We start from the raw sequence: 18,301 nt of genomic DNA, 5'->3' as shown, positions 1-18,301 counted from the left end.
GCTCGTAGGATTGCTAGATAGGCAAATCAAAACTTTGACTGCAAAAGACCTTCTGGAAGACTTAGCAGACTCTGGAGTGGTGGTTCACTGTTCTACTGTGCAGTGACACCTGCACAAATATGACCTTCATGGAAGAGTCATCAGAAGAAAACCTTTCCTGCATCCTCACCACAAAATTCAGCGTCAGAAGTTTGCAAAGGAACATTTAAACAAGCCTGATGCATTTTGGAAACAAGTCCTGTGGACTGATGAAGTTAAAATAGAACCTTTTGGCCGCAATGAGCAAAGGTATGTTTGGAGAAAAAAGGGTACAGAATTTCGTGAAAAGAACACCTCTCCAACTGTTGAGCACGGGGGTGGATCGATCATGCTTTGGGCTTGTGTTGCAGCCAGTGGCACAGGGAACATTTCACTGGTAGAGGGAAGAATGAATTCAATTAAATACCAGCAAATTCTGGAAGCAAACATCACACCATTTGTAAAAAAAAAAGCTGAAGATGAAAAGAGGATGGCTTCTACAAGAGGATAACGATCCTAAACACAGCTCAAAATCCACAGTGGACTACCTCAAGAGGCACAAGCTGAAGGTTTTGCCATGGCCCTCACAGTCCCCCAACCTAAACATCATCGAAAATCTGTGGATAGACCTCAAAAGAGCAGTGCATGCAAGATGGCCCAAGAATCTTACAGAACTAGAAGCCTTTTTCAAGGAAGAATGGGCAAAAATCCCCCAAACAAGAATTGAAAGACTCTTAGCTGGCTACAGCAAGCGTTTATAAGCTGTGATACTTGCCTAAGGGAGTGTTACTAAGTACTGACCATGCAGGGTGCCCAAACTTTTGCTTCAGGCCCTTTTCCTTTTTTGTTATTTTGAAACTGTAAAAAACCTTATGCCTTTTGGAAATCAGGTCATCTTTTACTGGCTTAGCTATTCACAGTAACAGGAATTTTGACCAGGGGTGCTTTTATATGTGTGTGTGTGTGTGTGTGTGTGTGTGTGTGTGTGTGCGCATATATATGTAATGTATAGGCTTCTTGGTGTTAATGTTTAAGAATGTGCATAAAGCCCAGCATATTTTTGAGAACAACCTTTATTTCTGAATTTATTATTTTTTTAAATTAATTTATTGCTGAGATATATCAGATTTTGTTGAACCATGGGTACTATTATGTGTTTTTCACATGTACTCAAATGAGAAGAGATGACAGAATTTGATTTGAAGGGTCCTTAAGTAGCTTGAGTTGATTTGGATGCAAATGTATTAGGTTTTTATCAGAGTCTTAACTATTCTTCTGTTATAACCTGTTATGGAAATTGGGGCTTGCAATAATTTGAGGAAAGCTCATATACCTCAGAGGGCAAAATACTCCTGTCAGATGAAACTGACGGATAAATGAGCAATAGTGCAGATATTTATGACGAGTTTCTTACAGTTGCACAAGAAAGCATTGCACTGCAGGCAGAGTTTGGGTTATTTGCTTTTGTGGTATCATCTAGCACCAAATAATGTGAACTCGATGCACTCTACCAGGGTCAGGTAAAAATAATTATATTTGTTTGGAGAATGCTGCCTTTCCCGAGCAGGTGTTTATTTCAGATCTGATCATTTGTCAGACAGGGATACAGATTGCATCTCCAAATGACAGTGTCAAGGCTTTTGAAAAGTTGCCCTCAACCACAAGAATGATTGTAATTTGAGGAACATTTAACCAATGATGCTTCAAAGTTATTGTTTGATGAGCTTGTCCTTTTTGGCTGTGCTGTCGGGGAGAGGTCGAGAAGGGATGTTCAATGAGGGAAATTGGATAAGTGAATCATCCAATCTCTTCTATAAAGAGATTTATGAAAAATTACCAGTACAAGACTGCACTATGTCAAGTTTTCATAATTTACAAGACACCCAGTAACTGTAAACTCAATCCTTCAATTTAATGATTTTATTTACACAGTAGATCATTTATGATAAATGATAGCTTGCTCTTCACCTTGGTGGTTGTATTGGATGAGAGTGAACTACACAGTGAAATCTTTGTTGCTAAGCAAACTTCAGTAAAACCAAGCGCAAACAAAACTGAAAAATTTACCAGTGAGGTTCATGTGCTAATGATGATGATGCCCGCTGCTGGTGTTGAAAAGAAAAACAGCAAATGATGGAAATAAGAATGATGAGTTAGACACCAGATAGCAGTTGATTCCAGTACTAGGCCTTCTCATTTGGGTTCATTGGAAGCAGAATGATCCCTGTAGAGTTCTGTCCTTTGCAGCTTAAGATGCTCTGCCTTGTGTGATCAGAACAAGACTCTCCTGAAACTAAGCCAGAGTTTGTTAAATATCCATACCTTTTCAAATATGTGGCTTTTATCGGATATTTATTGCACTGCTTCAGAGGTAGATTTTGGTCTTCTGAAGCTGCTGAAAATATAACTAACATGAAAATTAAATGAAAAAAATTTCACAGCTGTCCCCACTAATTATAGGTTTGAAGTTGACTTGTGTTTACATATTTAATATGTGGCTTTCATGCCACAAGTCGATGATGATTAACCTCCTTGATGTGTAAATGAACATACTTGTTTATCCTGTAAATTTTATCAGCTTACAATTAAATCAAAAAAAGATGAAAGGTTTTGCATTAAGTGTGAAAGGTCAAGAGTCACACAAGTTGTCAGTATATGTGTCAGTTCTGGTTCTGCCTGATTGAATAACCTTCTGTAAAAGATCATCTATAAATGGAAAATGAAGCCCATGACTTGCCACATTCCAAAATTGTTTTTTCAATTGTGCTTTGTTGCACATTTAACCTCTGTCACCTTTGAATTTTCCAGGCACTATCCCGACTGTGTGAGGACAAGTACAAGGACTTGAGGAAATCTGCTCGGAAGCGCTCAGCCAGTGCAGACAATCTGACTGTGATCCGATGGTCTCCGGCCATCATTCCTTAACACTGGGCAGCTCTGCTCGAATACATGCGCTATCATCCATCCAGTTTTTGTCTGGGGGAAAGAAAATAAAAGAGACTTAATTAGACTTTGGCTAGATGCCTTCACAGTGCCTCCATCTTGTGTAGCACAGGAAAATGGAAAATCTCATTTGAGAGAAAAAAAACTATGAATTTATGAGAAAGGACTTTCATTTCTAGCATCTTCACTGCCTCTAAACCGCACCCCCCTCCCCTTCAATATGGGCTTTAACACAGGGGCCACCATCATTAATGGAAAAGGGGGTCTGGAGATGGAAAACTGAGGAGGAAAAACGTCATTCTTTACAGTTGGCCTGTTTACAGGAAAGATATTGAGAGATGTGGATAAGTAAGAGGTCTGCTTTCAACACACAGCTGAAGCAGTTTTTTGAGCACTGGTGTTTTATCTTAATTTATTTTTAGCCTGGTAAATTCATGGTTGATACTTTCATGGGTGTGTAAAAGATGAACCACTCATGTGAAATGCCACGATAGTCAACAGTGATCTGCTGTGTTTCAGAAACCATTTTAAAGATGTGCTTAACATTTGATTAATTGCACCTATTCTGCACCACCCTATCCCATAAAGGCAGTATCTCCCCAGTGGAAGCAAATCCAACGCGTCTTTTCAGTCCTGTGAAAAGTCATCAAAATATGTACACTGCTCTAGTGCAATTGTTTCCATGTACTAAATCAAAACACATTACAGTGGGCACTTCCGTCAGAATCACTTGATATATTCCACAAGACAACACATATCGATATTTTTATCTCAGTTTGATATCTTTTTGACGCTCTTGGAGCAGAGCTCAGTTCACGTTGCAGAGACATGAGCACAAGATTTCACGTAGATCTTTATTGGAATAGCCACTGCTCCTTTAATATTACCATTTTAATTGATATACTTGAAGGTATATTTCACATTGATAATTTCCAAATGTATAGTTCATATGTTAGCATTCATGTCTTCACTATTTTAATCCAGAAAACATTCACCTTCCTATTATCTTGATTTTATTATTTCCTTTTGCCTTTTCTATAATTTTCAATGCTGTTACATTACATGTCGAACCAGTTTGACATGGATTTTCCACTCACAGGAATGAGGAATTAAGTAGATCAGATGCACTCTTTGTAAAGGCTCAATTTCATGAACTCAACAGTGCCCTCTTCTGATATTTTGTGGAAATTATATAGAATTCCATACTGTGAGTCTCTCAGTCTATCTCATTCAAATTCTAGTCTAGTCACTCAAATTCTAGTTCTATCACACTGCTGTGTTATTAGCATGCAATTTTTACTGAAAGTGGATCTAAAAATCATGCTGTTCATAAAACAGTTGCAGGCTGGGACTCTAATTGAAACTGAAGCACAGATAAAACTGCACATAGCTTTACATGGAGAGTTTTGGCTCCATATAATAGGTAAAACATCTACTTGATTTTAATCCATTGAAAACACAGTATGTCCCCTTGAAGGAAATCAAAGGTTTCTAAGAACAGGGCAAATTAATACCAACGTGTTTGTTATCAAGTGATTCAGGCATTATGCTCATTGATTTAAATTCCAATTTGCTCATCTGAAACAAAGCTGTTGTGAACTGTCTGTGGGCAAATTCCATTAAATGATAAATTGTTCAATTTCACTGCTCCATTGGCTCAGAGGGTAACTGCACTGCACTGTGTGCTGAGCCATACAGATCAGGGATGGTGGGATTTATGATCTTTGCCAAGTTAGCGGATCTCTTTGGTCATTTGGGTGCTTCAGTTGGCTTCAGCATCCTGTATAAAAAAAAATTAAAGCAGGCATGCTTCCCACAACTGCTATGGGCACCCTGTGGGTGCCAATTGGACACCGGATTGGGCTTGGTTCTGATGCTCTACTTTGAATGCCCAATCTTGTGCGTGAAGAATAACGATTGGAATGAGGTGCCGAAAAGCAGCTGGGGCATCTGTGGAACCTGGCAAAAGTCGATGCCTTTGGAAGAAAAGAAGAGCAAAAATTAGGATCAACAAAATAGTTGTGTAATTATTAAATCTATTCATATAACTCAAAACCAATTTTGACCAAAACCTTAACCTTAGTAATTTAATCACTGATTTAATTTTTTTGATACACAGTTTTCAAAGTATTTTAGAGAGAAGAATCATCATGTTAACATAACTGCGAGTGAATTTTAATGAGAAGAACATTGATGAACTCTGTAATTATCCAATTATAAGTGTACTTTTGTGAAATTTATTAAACTTGTTAAAGATTGTATAACCTATTTATTGTATGTATGTACATACAGTCTGATGCTTACTTAAAATGTAAAGTGGTCTCAGTAGAATCTGGCTCAGTCTAGTTTAGACTGGTGATTCTTGTCTTAGCCATGTGCACTGGACTCTACCTCTGTATAGAGAGTTTTCCCTTGATCCTTGGTTAGTTGGAATATAAAAGCTTTTTTGTGACAAACTGATTATGTACTTTAATTATGTTTCTTGTGCTGAGAAAACCTACTGTAGCTATTTTCAGTTTGACTTTTAATGTGTAAAACCCAGAAAATGGCTGACATTGAGCATTTTATGTTTCTTTGTGTTAATGCAACAACGCTTTTTATCTCCCTTTTGTTGGTCAACTTTGCCAAATACAAAAGAGTGTCTATGGATAAACTGCACAATACCAACAGATGTCCTGGACTGTATCTCATTCTTAAGCATACAGTAACCTGCCAAAGGGCTGCACCCTGGTTAGAATTTTGGGTAAACTCTGATGATTTCCCATTGCTTCCCATTACTGTGACAGTGAATGACTATTTTAATAAAGTTAGGTGCCAATTTGGTTAAATTCTGCAATATTTGTGCTTATTCAAAATATTCCATTAGAAAAAATCTCTGGAGTGTTCCAGTGGGGCTTAAAAGTAACACCAACATAATTTTATCATCACAACATACTGTTGTTTCATTAATTTGCTGGCCCATTGGTTGTGTTGGTAACTATTTTATGTCAGCACTATTTTTACCTCAGTCATCCACCTTAGCCCTTGATGCATTTTCTCTGGTTTCCTTCCCCTTTACATATACCAGGTAGGTATTTGTACCTTTCGAAGATGTTACCACCTTCATGCTCACAGCTTCCAGTTTACCATTATCCTTATATTTCTGCTTAAGGAATGGCATAAGAAATAACTGGATATACTAATTAATTCCCTTCTGAATCAAGCTCCTATGCATAGGACTTTCTGTTATAGATGCAGATCAGTAATTGGGTGTGAATAATGTTTGGGTAGATCACCGAGCAACTCAAAACTTTGGGCTAATGTGAAATTATCATTTAATCTTCTTGATGATCTATGTGGCAAACAACAAATTCATTGGCAGATGATTATATCACAAGGAGATGTATCTGGAAATAAGCTTTCCCATCATCTAATACAGATTTTGATTTAAAAGAGTAAAGTTCAGGGCTAAAATGCAAGAGAATGCTGGAAATACTTAGTGAGTCATGAAGCATCAGTGGAGGATGAAACTGAGTTAACACTTTAGGTTGATGACCAGATGAAAGATTATCAACTTCAAATATAAACTCTGTTCCACTCTGCAGCTGCTGCCTGACCTGCTGAGTGTTTCCTACATTTTCTGTTTTTATTTCAGATTTTCAGCATCTGCAGTTTTTCTTCTCAAAAGTTGAGGGCTGTATTGTTGGGAGACAGTGGAGATGAGGGAATGTAATGGCTTTAATTGGGATGAGGTATCTAAAGTGTAAGCGAAATGGTGGTTGAGCAGATTAATAGCCGCAAAAATATAGTGAATGGGTGTCTATGATATATCTTTATTAGTCACATGTACATAGAAACACACAGTGAAATGCATCTTTTGCATAGTGTTCTGGGGACAGCCTCTAAGTGTCACCATGCTTCCGGCGCCAATGTAGCATGCCCACAACTTCCTAACCCTTGCGACTTTGGAATGTGGGAGGATGTGGAAGTGTTGGAAAGGGTGCAGAGGAGATTTACCAGGATGCTACCTGGTTTACAGAGTATGCATAATGAGGAGAGACTGAGGGAGCTATGGCTTTACTCTTTGGAGAGGAGAATGAGAGGAGACATGATAAAGGTGTACAAAATATTAAGAGGAATAGATAGAGTGGACAGCCAGTGCCTCTTTCCCAGGGCACCAATGCTCAATACAAGAGGGTGTGGCTTTAAAGTAATGGGTGAGAAGTTCAAGGGAGATATCAGAGGAAGGTTTTTTACCCAGAGAGTGGTTGGGTCATGGAATGCGCTGCCTGGGGCGGTGGTGGAGGCAGGTACGTTGGTCAAATTCACGAGGTTACTAGATAAGCATGTGGAGGAATTTAAAATGGACGGATATGTGGGAGGAAGGGGTTAGATAGTCTTAGGTGAGGTTTAAAGGTTGGCACAACATTGTGGGCTGAAGGGCCTGTATTGTGCTGTACTGTTCTATGTTAAACCAGAGCACCCGGAGGAAACCCACACAGTCGTGGGGAGAACATACAAACTCCTTACAGCAGTTGGAATTGAACCTGGGTCGCTGGCGCTGTAATAGCATTATGCTAACCGTGTCTAGGTTAAGTACTTGAGATTTTGAAAATGGAATGTTAAGCAAATTGGGTACTGAAAGGAAATAGAGTGATACAGCATGGAAACAAGTCCTTCAGCCCAACTGGTCCATGCTGACCAAGATTTCCATCTAAGCTTGCCCCATTTGCCTGCATTTGGCTCCTATTCCTCTAAACCATTCCTTTCCATGTACTTGTCCAAGTTCGTTTTAAATGTTGTTAATGAACCTGCCTCAACCACTTGCTGTGGCAGTTCATTCCATATACCGACCACCCTCCGGCTGAAAAAGTTGCCCCTCAGGTTTTTACTAAATCTCTCCCCTCTCATCTTAAACCTATGCCCTCTAGTTCTTGATTCCCCAACTCTGGGGGGGGGGGGGGGGGGCAGGGAGACTGCACATTGAGCCTATCTATGCTTCTCATGATTTTATACATGTCTGTAAGATCACCCCTCATTCTCCTGTGCTCCAATGAAAACAGACCCAACCTGTTCAACCTCTCTCCTCTGACCCCTGGGGAACAGCACTAGTCACTGACTCGAGTTCAAAAAACAACCTTCCACCATCACCCTCTGCTTCCTACCATCAAGCCAATTGTGTATCCAATTAGCCAGCTCTCCCTGGATCCCATGCAATCTAACTTTCCATAGGAGCCTACCATGCAGAACCTTATCAAAGGCCTTACTGAAGTCCATATAGACTATGTCTACTGCCCTGCCTGCCCTGATCGACCTTCTTGGTTACCTAAAAAAAACCCTCAAATTTGTGAGAAGTGAACTCTCACATACAAAGCCGTGTTGACTATGCCTTATCAACTGGCATTTCCAAATGCTTGTATATCTTATCCCTCAGAATCCCCTCCAGTAATTTACCTACCACAGATTTGAGGCTTACTGGTCTATAGTTCCCAGGGGTTTCTTTGCAGTCCTTAAATAAAGACACAACATTAGTCACCCTCCAGTCTTCCTACACTTCACCCATCACTAACGATGATGCATATATCTCAGCCAGGGCTCCCACAATTTTTTCTCTAGCTTCTGGTGTTCTTGGATATACCTGATCAGGCCCTGGAGATTTATCTACCTTCATACACTTTTAAGACATCCAGTACCTTCTCTGCTGTAATGCAGACTATCCCCCCCATCAGCCCCATTAATTTCTCCAGCCTTGTACTAATTTCCTTAATTCCTCCTCTTTATTAGATTCCATGAGGACAAAACTAAAGTATTTGCTTAATTATTCTTCCATTTATTGGCTCCCCTGTTTCTGCCTGTAAGGGGCCTGCATTTGTCTTCACTCTTTCTTTTTTACATACTTGTAGAAACTTTTACAGTCCACTTTTCTGTGCCTTGCAAGTTTCCTCTTGTACTCTGAGGAGTACAAACTGGAAGAACTCAGCCAGTTGAAACCAGTTAACACTTTGGGTCTGGGACCCTTCCTCAAAGGGGGGGGGGGGGGGGGGGAGGTTGCGGAAAGAGTGAGGTGGGAAACAAAAGTCTATATGGAGATTGGTTAAGACAGATCAGGCAATTGGGAGGCAATATATAGAAACGAGGTGAGGAAGAGACATGTGCACGACAATGGGAAATAATGAGAGAGCAGTTTACATGAAGTTGTAAAATTCAGTATTCATTCCAGAGTGCTGCAAAGTGCCCAGACAGAAATAAGATGTTCCAGTTTACGTTGGACTTGGCTGTAGCAGTGAAGGAAGGTACAGACAGATCGGAATGGGAGTGGGATTGAGAATTAAAGCGGCATGCGACAGGAAACTCAGGATCACCTGCGGATGATTGCTGCAGATTGAGCACTAACAACCCTGTGGATTGAGTGCAGGTGCTTCACAAAACAATCATCGAATCTATGTTTCATTTCTCCGATATAGAGGAGGCCTTTGTTTCCCAGCACTCTCAGTCCATTATTGCTCTCCTAATCAATCTCTTAGCCTGTTTCTTGGCTGAATTCTTAACTCCTCGCAATTTTCTGGTTTACTGCTTTTTTTCTGTAAACTTTATATGACTCCCCTTTGAAATTAATACTATTTTTAACTTCATTAGTGATGGTTGAGTCACTTTGAAATGTGTAATCAGTTTCTGCACTTGTTCCTTAAATACTTGCCATTGTCATGCCTTTTGTCAAACTCCTAAATTTATCCCAGACAATGAACACTACATGCCTTCATAATATCCTTTGTTTAGATCTAGGGCCCTGGTTTTGGATTGAACTACATCACTTTCTATCATAATGAAGAACTCTGTTGTGGATAGAGGAAGTGATCAGAGACTGCCTTTGCTGCTCTTGACATGAGCAAGAGGTTGACCATCTGTGTGGCTTGGGAAGTTAATATGAGGGAAAGATTAAGGACTCTGAACTAGAAGGTGAGAAGTTGCTCAGGCTAACAACTCAGTGGGAGGATTTTCATTGGACCTACCGGTGTTAGAAAACACTGATTTTCAACGAGAGGCACAATATGGGGTTTAAGAAGATAGAAAACCAGTGCTGCATTAGTAGCAGTTCTTAGAAGTGCAGAGAATGGTGTGCAGGCAAGGCAAGTAGTATTGATTATTTTTAAGGCTATAGTGTTTAAAAAGGCACGTTGACAAGGCAACACTACAATCCATTTATTTGGAAGATGGAAGTATTGGGTAGTACTGGTTACGTGCCAAAGTAATGGAGCTGAGCTGGGCAAAGTACAAGCAGGAAATGCTGGAAACACACAGCAGATCAAGCAGCATCAGTGGAAGGAGAAACTGAGTTAAGGTTTCAGGTCTTTGGTGCTGCCTGACCTGCTGAATCTTTTCAACATTTTCTGTTTTATTTCAGATTTCCAGCATCTGCAGTATTTTAAAAAAAATTACTGGCTATGTGGAAATTTGCTGATTAAGAAATAAAAATAGAAAATGCCAGAAAAACATCTGTGGAGAGAGAAACAGTTAACATTTCAGGTTTTTTTGATTTTCCTTTGCAGGCTAAGGCTGCCAAACCCACATTTCTTTTGAGCTACGGTTACCAGTAGGTTCTTAACTCATACCTAATGAACAATCATCCCACCTTTGATCAAACAAGAATACATTGGCCTAAGTCTTACTTGACTGGGAATTCTGGATGCACTAGCCCTCTCATTTCCCCTCCACCCCTATTAACCTGATATGGATATGTAGCTCCAATCATCCCAGGCCCCCCCACTGATGGAGTCGCATGGCAAGGTGGAGCTGAGCTTCAGATGACATTGGTGCTGATACACTGCACTCACAACAACCTGTCTGCCTTTAAAAAGAGACAGAGCCTCGCCTTCTGTCAATGTTGTTGGGGCTTTGCAAAGGTATGTAATGCTTCTGATATTCACTGACATTTATAACCATTAAAATTATTTTAAGTAATTCTTAAACATTAAGATTTATTTACTAAAGCATTAAAATATCTTAAAGCTTTAAAGTAAAATGATTACTTATTTATTTTCTAATCTCAGGGCATCTCCATACAATTGCATGGGGATCCCATTCCTGTACCAGATCTAGGCAGTGTGGAAATGAAGGGCAGGTGGGTCCAGCGATGAAGCGGGGAAACGATGCACTCACAACTAGGATTCAGCCTCCCGGTCTTGCGGCACGACTGAAACAAACTTACCTGCGAGAAGTTGAATGTAGGCTGTTCCCTCCAGGAGTGCCTGCCGCGGCCAACACGATTTGGCTGCCTTCCTCCTGGTTGGTTGTACGAACTCTTTTAACTAAATTGTCAATGTGATTTACCTTTAGAGCTGTAAGTGACATCCGACGGGGTAAAATCACACGGGGTAAGTTCGGGCATGAAGACAAAGGGACAGAAGAACTGACAATGCATCTGTTTACAGACATGTCTGGGAGGAGGAGCCTTGCTGGATCTCTCAGGTTGTTTACTGGAAATGGCATTGATGTATAATGAATGATTGGGATACCGCTGCTTGCACAATATAATGAATGATTGGGACGCCACTACTTGCATAAGATGATGTAAGGTGTCGCTTTAAGCTCCCTACTGAGTGGCACATTAGACCAAATGGCCGCCTCCTATGCTGCAAGGATTGTGGTGATATTATTGACCAGGAAATGTAAGGATCTGGAATAGTTTGCATTGGAATCACAAATGTTCTGAAAAATAAACTCTGTAGCGTGGTGATTGAATCCAAAGGGAAATTCCTATGGTTAGATAGTAGCAAAAGCTTATTAAAGTTCTTACTAACAGATAATGCCAAGACAATACCACACTCGCATTCATTTTCAACACTTTATGGAGACAATAAAATGATGACCGCTTGGGCTGTAAACCTGTGCAGATGAAGGATCCCAATCTGAAACGCTGATTATCCATTTCCCTCCACAGGTGCTGGCTGAGTTCTTCCAGCAGCTCGTATTTTTGCCCCAGATCCCAGCGTCTGCAGTCTCCTGTGTCTCCAGGGTTGTAAATCTGAGTAGTTTTACTAGAAGTGCATTTGATCCAGCTTTCAAACTTGATGTGATCCACTAATGTGGTCCAATATTCATGATTTTGAATAGGACCCAAGTTAGAACTTTCTCCCATTTGATCTATCACAGAATCACTGCCAGTTAATCAAAAACACAATGACACAGAATGTTTGTATACTGTCTCTAATTCAATTAAAATACTTTTAACAAATGGCACTATTCACATACAGAAACTATTCTTTAAAATACATTTACAACATTCTTGAAATTTCAAAATAGGTATGACGTTTTAGTAAAAATGTCTGGGACAACTCCCTTTAATTTGGAGATCTACTTTATAGTGAATATCTGCCCCACCTTAGTCTAAACCACATTCTGTCCATTTCCTGCTGAAATCAAACTCATCATCTGCTAAAAAAATGTGATATTATCAAAATCCTTGTGGGAAAACATTAGCAGACTGGCCATTATTATGAGGGAATGACTGCTTCAAACTAAATAGCAGAAACTATTATTATCATTTATTATGGGCAGAGACACTTTGCTAACTTCATCATGGGACTGCTTTAGAAGAAACTCCAGTCATTTCCTCACATTGAATGATGATTGCCACCCAGTGATCTCTAATAATGGCACTGAAATGGAAAATGAAATATTACAAGTTAACAAGCAAAATTCTGTTTAGCTATGATGTGTATTGTGAATTAATTAATCTTTTGTGAATACATTTCTAATGAGCATAGCTTAGCGATATGTATCTGAATATGTGGAGAAGGGAGGGATTGGCCTAACACATTGTTCTCATCCATACTGGTTTGCACTTTTTTCTTCAAGTCCTGCAGTAAGAATCCTGAAATATTGGCCAGAGAGCATAAGGAACAATTGCAGGGATCAAATGTGTGTGCGCGCGGGGGAGGGGTGACCTGGGTGCTAGGAAACCTCTGCAGACATGAACCTGCAGTGCCCAAGGCAATGGTCACGTGATGGGTCAACCTGGACAAAGGATCGACCCAGGTAGGGGGTGAAGAGAAGTGACCAGGGTATAAAAGAGTGAGCACACTGGTGGTGAGGTCTCTTGGATTTGGGCTCACCGCAGCTTAGGTCGCGACTGATGCTGTGGACCAATTGGAACAGGGTGTTGCAGTTAAATGGGCTCAGGCGCGCTTCCGAGATAAGTACCACTTGTTGTAACTTAGCAATAAAGTGTGTTGTGTGCAGCATTGCGTGTGCAAGGCTTATTTCTATTGGACCTGCGAACAATCCTGCTTAACTTTGGCACAACAAATCAGTAAGTGGAAAGGAATACGGTATCCTAAACCACCCAAGGTCCAGCAATTCCATTTTTCAATTCATTTTGTGGATGTGGGTATCACTGGTAATAGCAGGATTTAATACCCATCTCACTTATGTTAATGTTTTAGTGTTATTCTGTACAGCAGAGTTAGCTCATCAATATAATGATGGAAATAGGAATCTGCATGCTTGTGTTATTGGCGTTCATTTCCCTTTTATTGTAGATTGTCACTCTTTCATCCTCTCTTCATTCAATTTTCTGGTCTTCCAAAAGCTGTGAGAATTTGCATTTACTTATATTGTAACATATTAATCCACCTCTATTCAATCTCAGTGGCACTGTAACCTGCAGAACATTAGTGACTATTCGTAAAACAACATTGATTATGAAGTGCATTGGAAGGTCCTGAGAAGATGTGTCCTGGCAAATATTTCAGCCAATATCATTGAAAGAAAATCATTGCTGTTGCTGTTTCTGAAGCCTTTGACGTAGGCAAATTGGTTGCCATGGTTCTGATGTTTCAAACTCATAATTGGTTGTAAAGCTCTTTGGGATACCCTGAGGTCTAGAAAGTTGCTACATAGATGCAGGAATTATTTAATATTGATCTTTCCTGCAAGCAAATCCCTCCTTCCATCACTTCTGTGCTCTATTCAGAGGAGTTGAGGCCAGCATAGATCAGCCACGATCATATTGAATGGCAGGGCCAGGCTTGAGAGGCCTGGTGGTCTATTCCTGATCCTATTCTCTTGCATTCTTGAGCAATATGCAGCCTTCAAATCTGCAGCTCAAACTGTGGATAATTATGCTAATGAGCTATCCTTGCTGCATTGAATATTATTTGTGTATTACCATTCTAGTAAGATTTGTCTGTACCCTGAATTATTTAGGACTGACAGATGTGATGTGAAAATTAGCCTAGAGTTGCCATGCATTAGATCCTTGAGATATGGAGATGAGGTGCATGGACCCACAATAGATTCAGTGTATTCCAGATGTACACATATAGCAAGACACCGTCCCGGAATGATCAGGTCAATTCCCAATTAGATTGTATTTGCCTCCCAGTAATCAATTACATTTGTGGATTTTTAATGGAAAATCCACATCAATGTGGGTTGAACAGTTAGATTGGCAGAGATTAGCCCAAAATACCACTTCCCAGCATCCAGTATTTCTACTGCCAGCAACATTCAGAAATTCTACCAACAGTTGTGAGATTCTACCCCTCAACATGTTAATGATTCACTCTATGCACCAAGCACAAAGGTAGTATAAAGCAAAAGTCCTTTGGCTTTTTTCTTTCCCTGATGAGGTTCCCTACTTGTCTGTGAAAGCTTCATCTCCCTATCAGACAAGAAAGAGTTACCACTTCAATACTTTCCAGCAGGTGCTTCCAATTATCTGACAAAGGCCAACCCAGTACAACCATAAATTAGGGTAGGGAAATCTGCCACCTATGTTTGGCAAGTGAATAAATCAAAATAATCAAATCCACATGCATACTTTAGAACAATAGATTCAGACTTTGGAAGACACAATCCTGGAATAGATCGCAATACTGGCCACAATACAACTCAAAATGTAACAGTATATTTCAATGTATCAAATGCCAAAAAGCGCAAAACAGCATGGAAAAGCCAACCATATTTCTACATTAAGCCTATTTAGTTTTAGAAAAGAGAAAAATAAATATAAAAGAACTCCCCTTTGTTCTGTTTCAACAAAGCAGAAGGAAACATTGGAGGGTATATTGGTTAAAATGTTGCATTCCACACTGAGAACCTTTGTTCAACTGAAAAATCTTAGTCTTCAATGCAGCATTCTAGCAAGATTAAAATGAGCAGGGAAGAGAATCAGATCAAACCAAAGCATAATTTGATGGCTGCCAGAACCTTGAAAGAGATACCAGTAACATAATAGATTTAGAGAGCTTCTAATGTCTCCAATGCCTCTTCTCAATACAACTTGTTTAACCTTGGACTCCAGCATGTATTCTCAATGGGCAGGCAATAAACATGATACATTCTATTGAGGAAGAGAGTAGTAGCAGCAGGTGGTGACTGCTGTTGAAATGCTCTTCCTTTCAGAGGAGCATTTTCCTGAGAATGCAGCTGGTAATACAGACTCGCTGTATAAAAAAATTGTATCAGTAAACCCGTGCTGTCTGGTGCTATATATCAGTACATCTTTCCATGGCTTTTCAAATTCTTTCTCAATCTGATAGAATGATCAGTAGACTGGAGTGGACCTGTGGGCTAGATAGAGTCACTGACTCACTCGGTAGTGTGTATTACTGTGGATATGATCTAGCTAATCACATCTGTACATAACTCATTTATTGTTTAAGTTGTGTGAGCAATATCTTTTTATCACACCATTCCACTTTTCTACTTAAATACTGATTGCCTTCACTCTACAATTTCAATAATCCTATAATATCCGAACAGTTCTGTTAATTGTCCTCACACAGTTCAATCTGTGATATTGCTGGAGCATATGAATCAGCAACACCAATGAAATTTTAGCAAGAGAGAGGAATTATCAGGAATTATTACAACTGTAAAAGTTAAGTGTCTTCTTAAGTAGGTCATTGGCATTGAGGATAATTTGCTTTAATTTTGTGAGTTCTGAGTTGCAGGGTGAGACAGAGAACGTTATTGGGGTGGAGAGGCCGTTGATGTTGGTTCACTTGTCCTACCATTAAAATTGAAGGATTTTGTGGTGACAGCGTTAGTGGGACACCTCCAGTGAAAGTGCCTGTTGCAGATGGTCCATGCCCCTCAAGCATACTGGGGATCACTATCGCCTGGAAGACCAGGCACTTAGTGCTCAGTCAGATTCCTCAGGTCACCAAAGGCTTTACTGGTGCACTAGAGGAGGTGGTAAATTTCATCAGTCATTTCTGCCTTCACTGAGAAGTGGCTCCTGAGATAAGGAAAGGGGTCCATGTTTTCTAGTGCCTCGTTGTGGATTTTTATATTTGAGGGAATGCTGTTGTGCAGTGAGGTGAAGTTGCTAGAGCACTTTAGTCTTTCAGATGTTTGGTGTAAGGCCCTTTCTCCTATATGTGTCAGTAAAAGAGTCTAGCCACATTTGGAGCTCAGCCTATGGGTGTGCAGTTGCTTAAGCTTAGTTTACATACTACAGCTTGATTATTGTGGCTGGAGTGAACTTGGTCCCGGAGAGGAAACAGTGGAGGCTGAAGAATTTCCCACTCTTCTTGTAGATTAGCTCCTCTCTAGTGAGTAGTTGTTGAAGGTAAAATGCAATATTCCAGTGAGGACAATTGAGAAGAGAGAGTGCGCGATGTCACAGCCAAGCTACACCCCAGTGTCCATTGGCATTGGGTCTGAGCTATTTTTTGGTTAAAATCACAACTTGCATGTCATCGTGTACTGGTCATAGAATGGAGAAGAGTTTCTCAGGACAGCCAAATTTGAGAAGGTTTCTCTATAATCCTTGTTGGTTGACAAGAATTGAAGCCTTTTGTTATGATGGGAGATCAATGTACAATACTGATGAGAATTGTAAAGATGGGGATGGGAATGGAAATCAGTAGCTATTGATTGAGGTGAACTGGGAAATTCACCCACTGTAGCTCACACCATTGTCCTTTCATACACATATTATGAAATGAAATCTCAGCTGAAGCTTGCAGATACATAATACAACTGCATTTAAAGAAAAGGTGAGCTAGGCAGCTCGCACAACATTTTTTGTTGAAGTATATTGATTAATGCCAGTATGAGGGAGTCAATGTTGTCAATACATAGTGTTACAAGAGAGAAGCCCAGAACCCCATTAAAAATGTCCCATAAATTAAGTCATGACAATGACTAATGCTAATTAAATCATGAGATCATAAATAAACAAAACTTTCCTTCCCAGGGATATCAACCACAGCTGTGGAGGTAGCTCGTTAAGGGAGATAGAGGGATGATTTGCCTTACTTGGGCGTGTAAAGAACCCTTTACTTAGCAAAGACCTAAGAAGGTATGGAGTAAATGAGCAATTCGGCATGTTCATCTGTTGCTGCTTCACTGATTGGGAAGTCATCAGGGATACTGACAGAGTGGTGTCAGACAACCGATAATAAAATAGGTAAAAGTCTTTAATATGTGTCTCCAAAGCCTTTCCACCATCCATAATCTACATCATCCATCAAGAGTGTGAAGGTATATCTTCATTTGCCTGGATGAACAACTCCGCTAAAACTCATGAAGCTCAACACCAACCAGCACAAAGCTGCTCCCCTGAATGCACCACATCCATCACTTTAAACATTCAGTCACTCCATCACAATAACACCAACTACACCATCTATAACATACTCAGCAGTTACTTACCAAGAACTCCTTTTGTGGTATCTCCCATAACCGCATCCTCTACCACTGAGAAGGTCAAGAGCAGCAGACACATGGAACATTTACCTCTAGCATGTCCCACTCCAAATCACCCACTATTTTGCCTTGGAAGTATATCGTTGTTCTTTCACTGTAACAGGATCAAAATACTTGAACTCCTTTCCTAATAGCACCATGGGAGTACCTTCAGCATATGGATTGCTGCAGTCCAAGAAGGTTGCTCACCTCCACCATCTTCTCATGGATAACTAGGGTTTGCTAAAAATGCTGTTCTTGTCAAGCAGTGCCCAAACCCCATGAATAAATAAAGAAGTCTTATACTTAGACAATATAATTCAGTAAAATCTTGCATTCTTGGTTAAATTCTTTCAGTAGTATTTCACACAGATGGTGTAAGTATAAGAAGATGCCTGTAAAGCAGGCAATTGCATTGCTGGTGGAGAAAAAGTTATCAAGATAACAGTGTGTGGCTATACCAGCCAGTTACAGGCAGATATGTGCATCATTTGTTTAAACAAATTAATGGATGTGAGATTTAAGCCAGTAATTTTAGATACAGCTATTAGAACAGAAGCTGATTTGACCCATCACTGGCAATGCAGGAGGAATGGGAAGGACATCTACAGATGGAGGACATAGATGCTATCATCCAAGAAGGCTAAAACCATCCTCCCAGAGG

The 18,301-nt window shown here is 40.0% G+C and overlaps 1 protein-coding gene across 3 annotated transcripts in view; it reads left to right on the top strand.

Moving 5' to 3' along the window:
- The window catches only part of ccny (cyclin Y), a 197,364-nt gene extending 191,578 nt beyond the window's left edge, over nt 1-5,786 (top strand). For 2 of the 3 annotated variants that reach the window (XM_052016633.1, XM_052016634.1), the window contains one exon: nt 2,827-5,772. In XM_052016633.1, coding sequence (XP_051872593.1) covers nt 2,827-2,943 — 117 coding nt within the window. In that variant the 3' untranslated portion in view covers nt 2,944-5,772. Of the gene's footprint in view, nt 1-2,826 lie in introns of all 3 variants that reach the window. The other variant, XM_052016631.1, reaches the window with a different exon arrangement.
- The last annotated feature ends 12,515 nt before the right edge of the window (nt 5,787-18,301 follow it).

The sequence above is a fragment of the Pristis pectinata genome, chromosome 5, assembly GCF_009764475.1.
Source record: "Pristis pectinata isolate sPriPec2 chromosome 5, sPriPec2.1.pri, whole genome shotgun sequence".
In the NCBI taxonomy this organism is placed as follows: domain Eukaryota; kingdom Metazoa; phylum Chordata; class Chondrichthyes; order Rhinopristiformes; family Pristidae; genus Pristis; species Pristis pectinata.
This window is presented reverse-complemented; position numbering and strand designations above follow the sequence as displayed.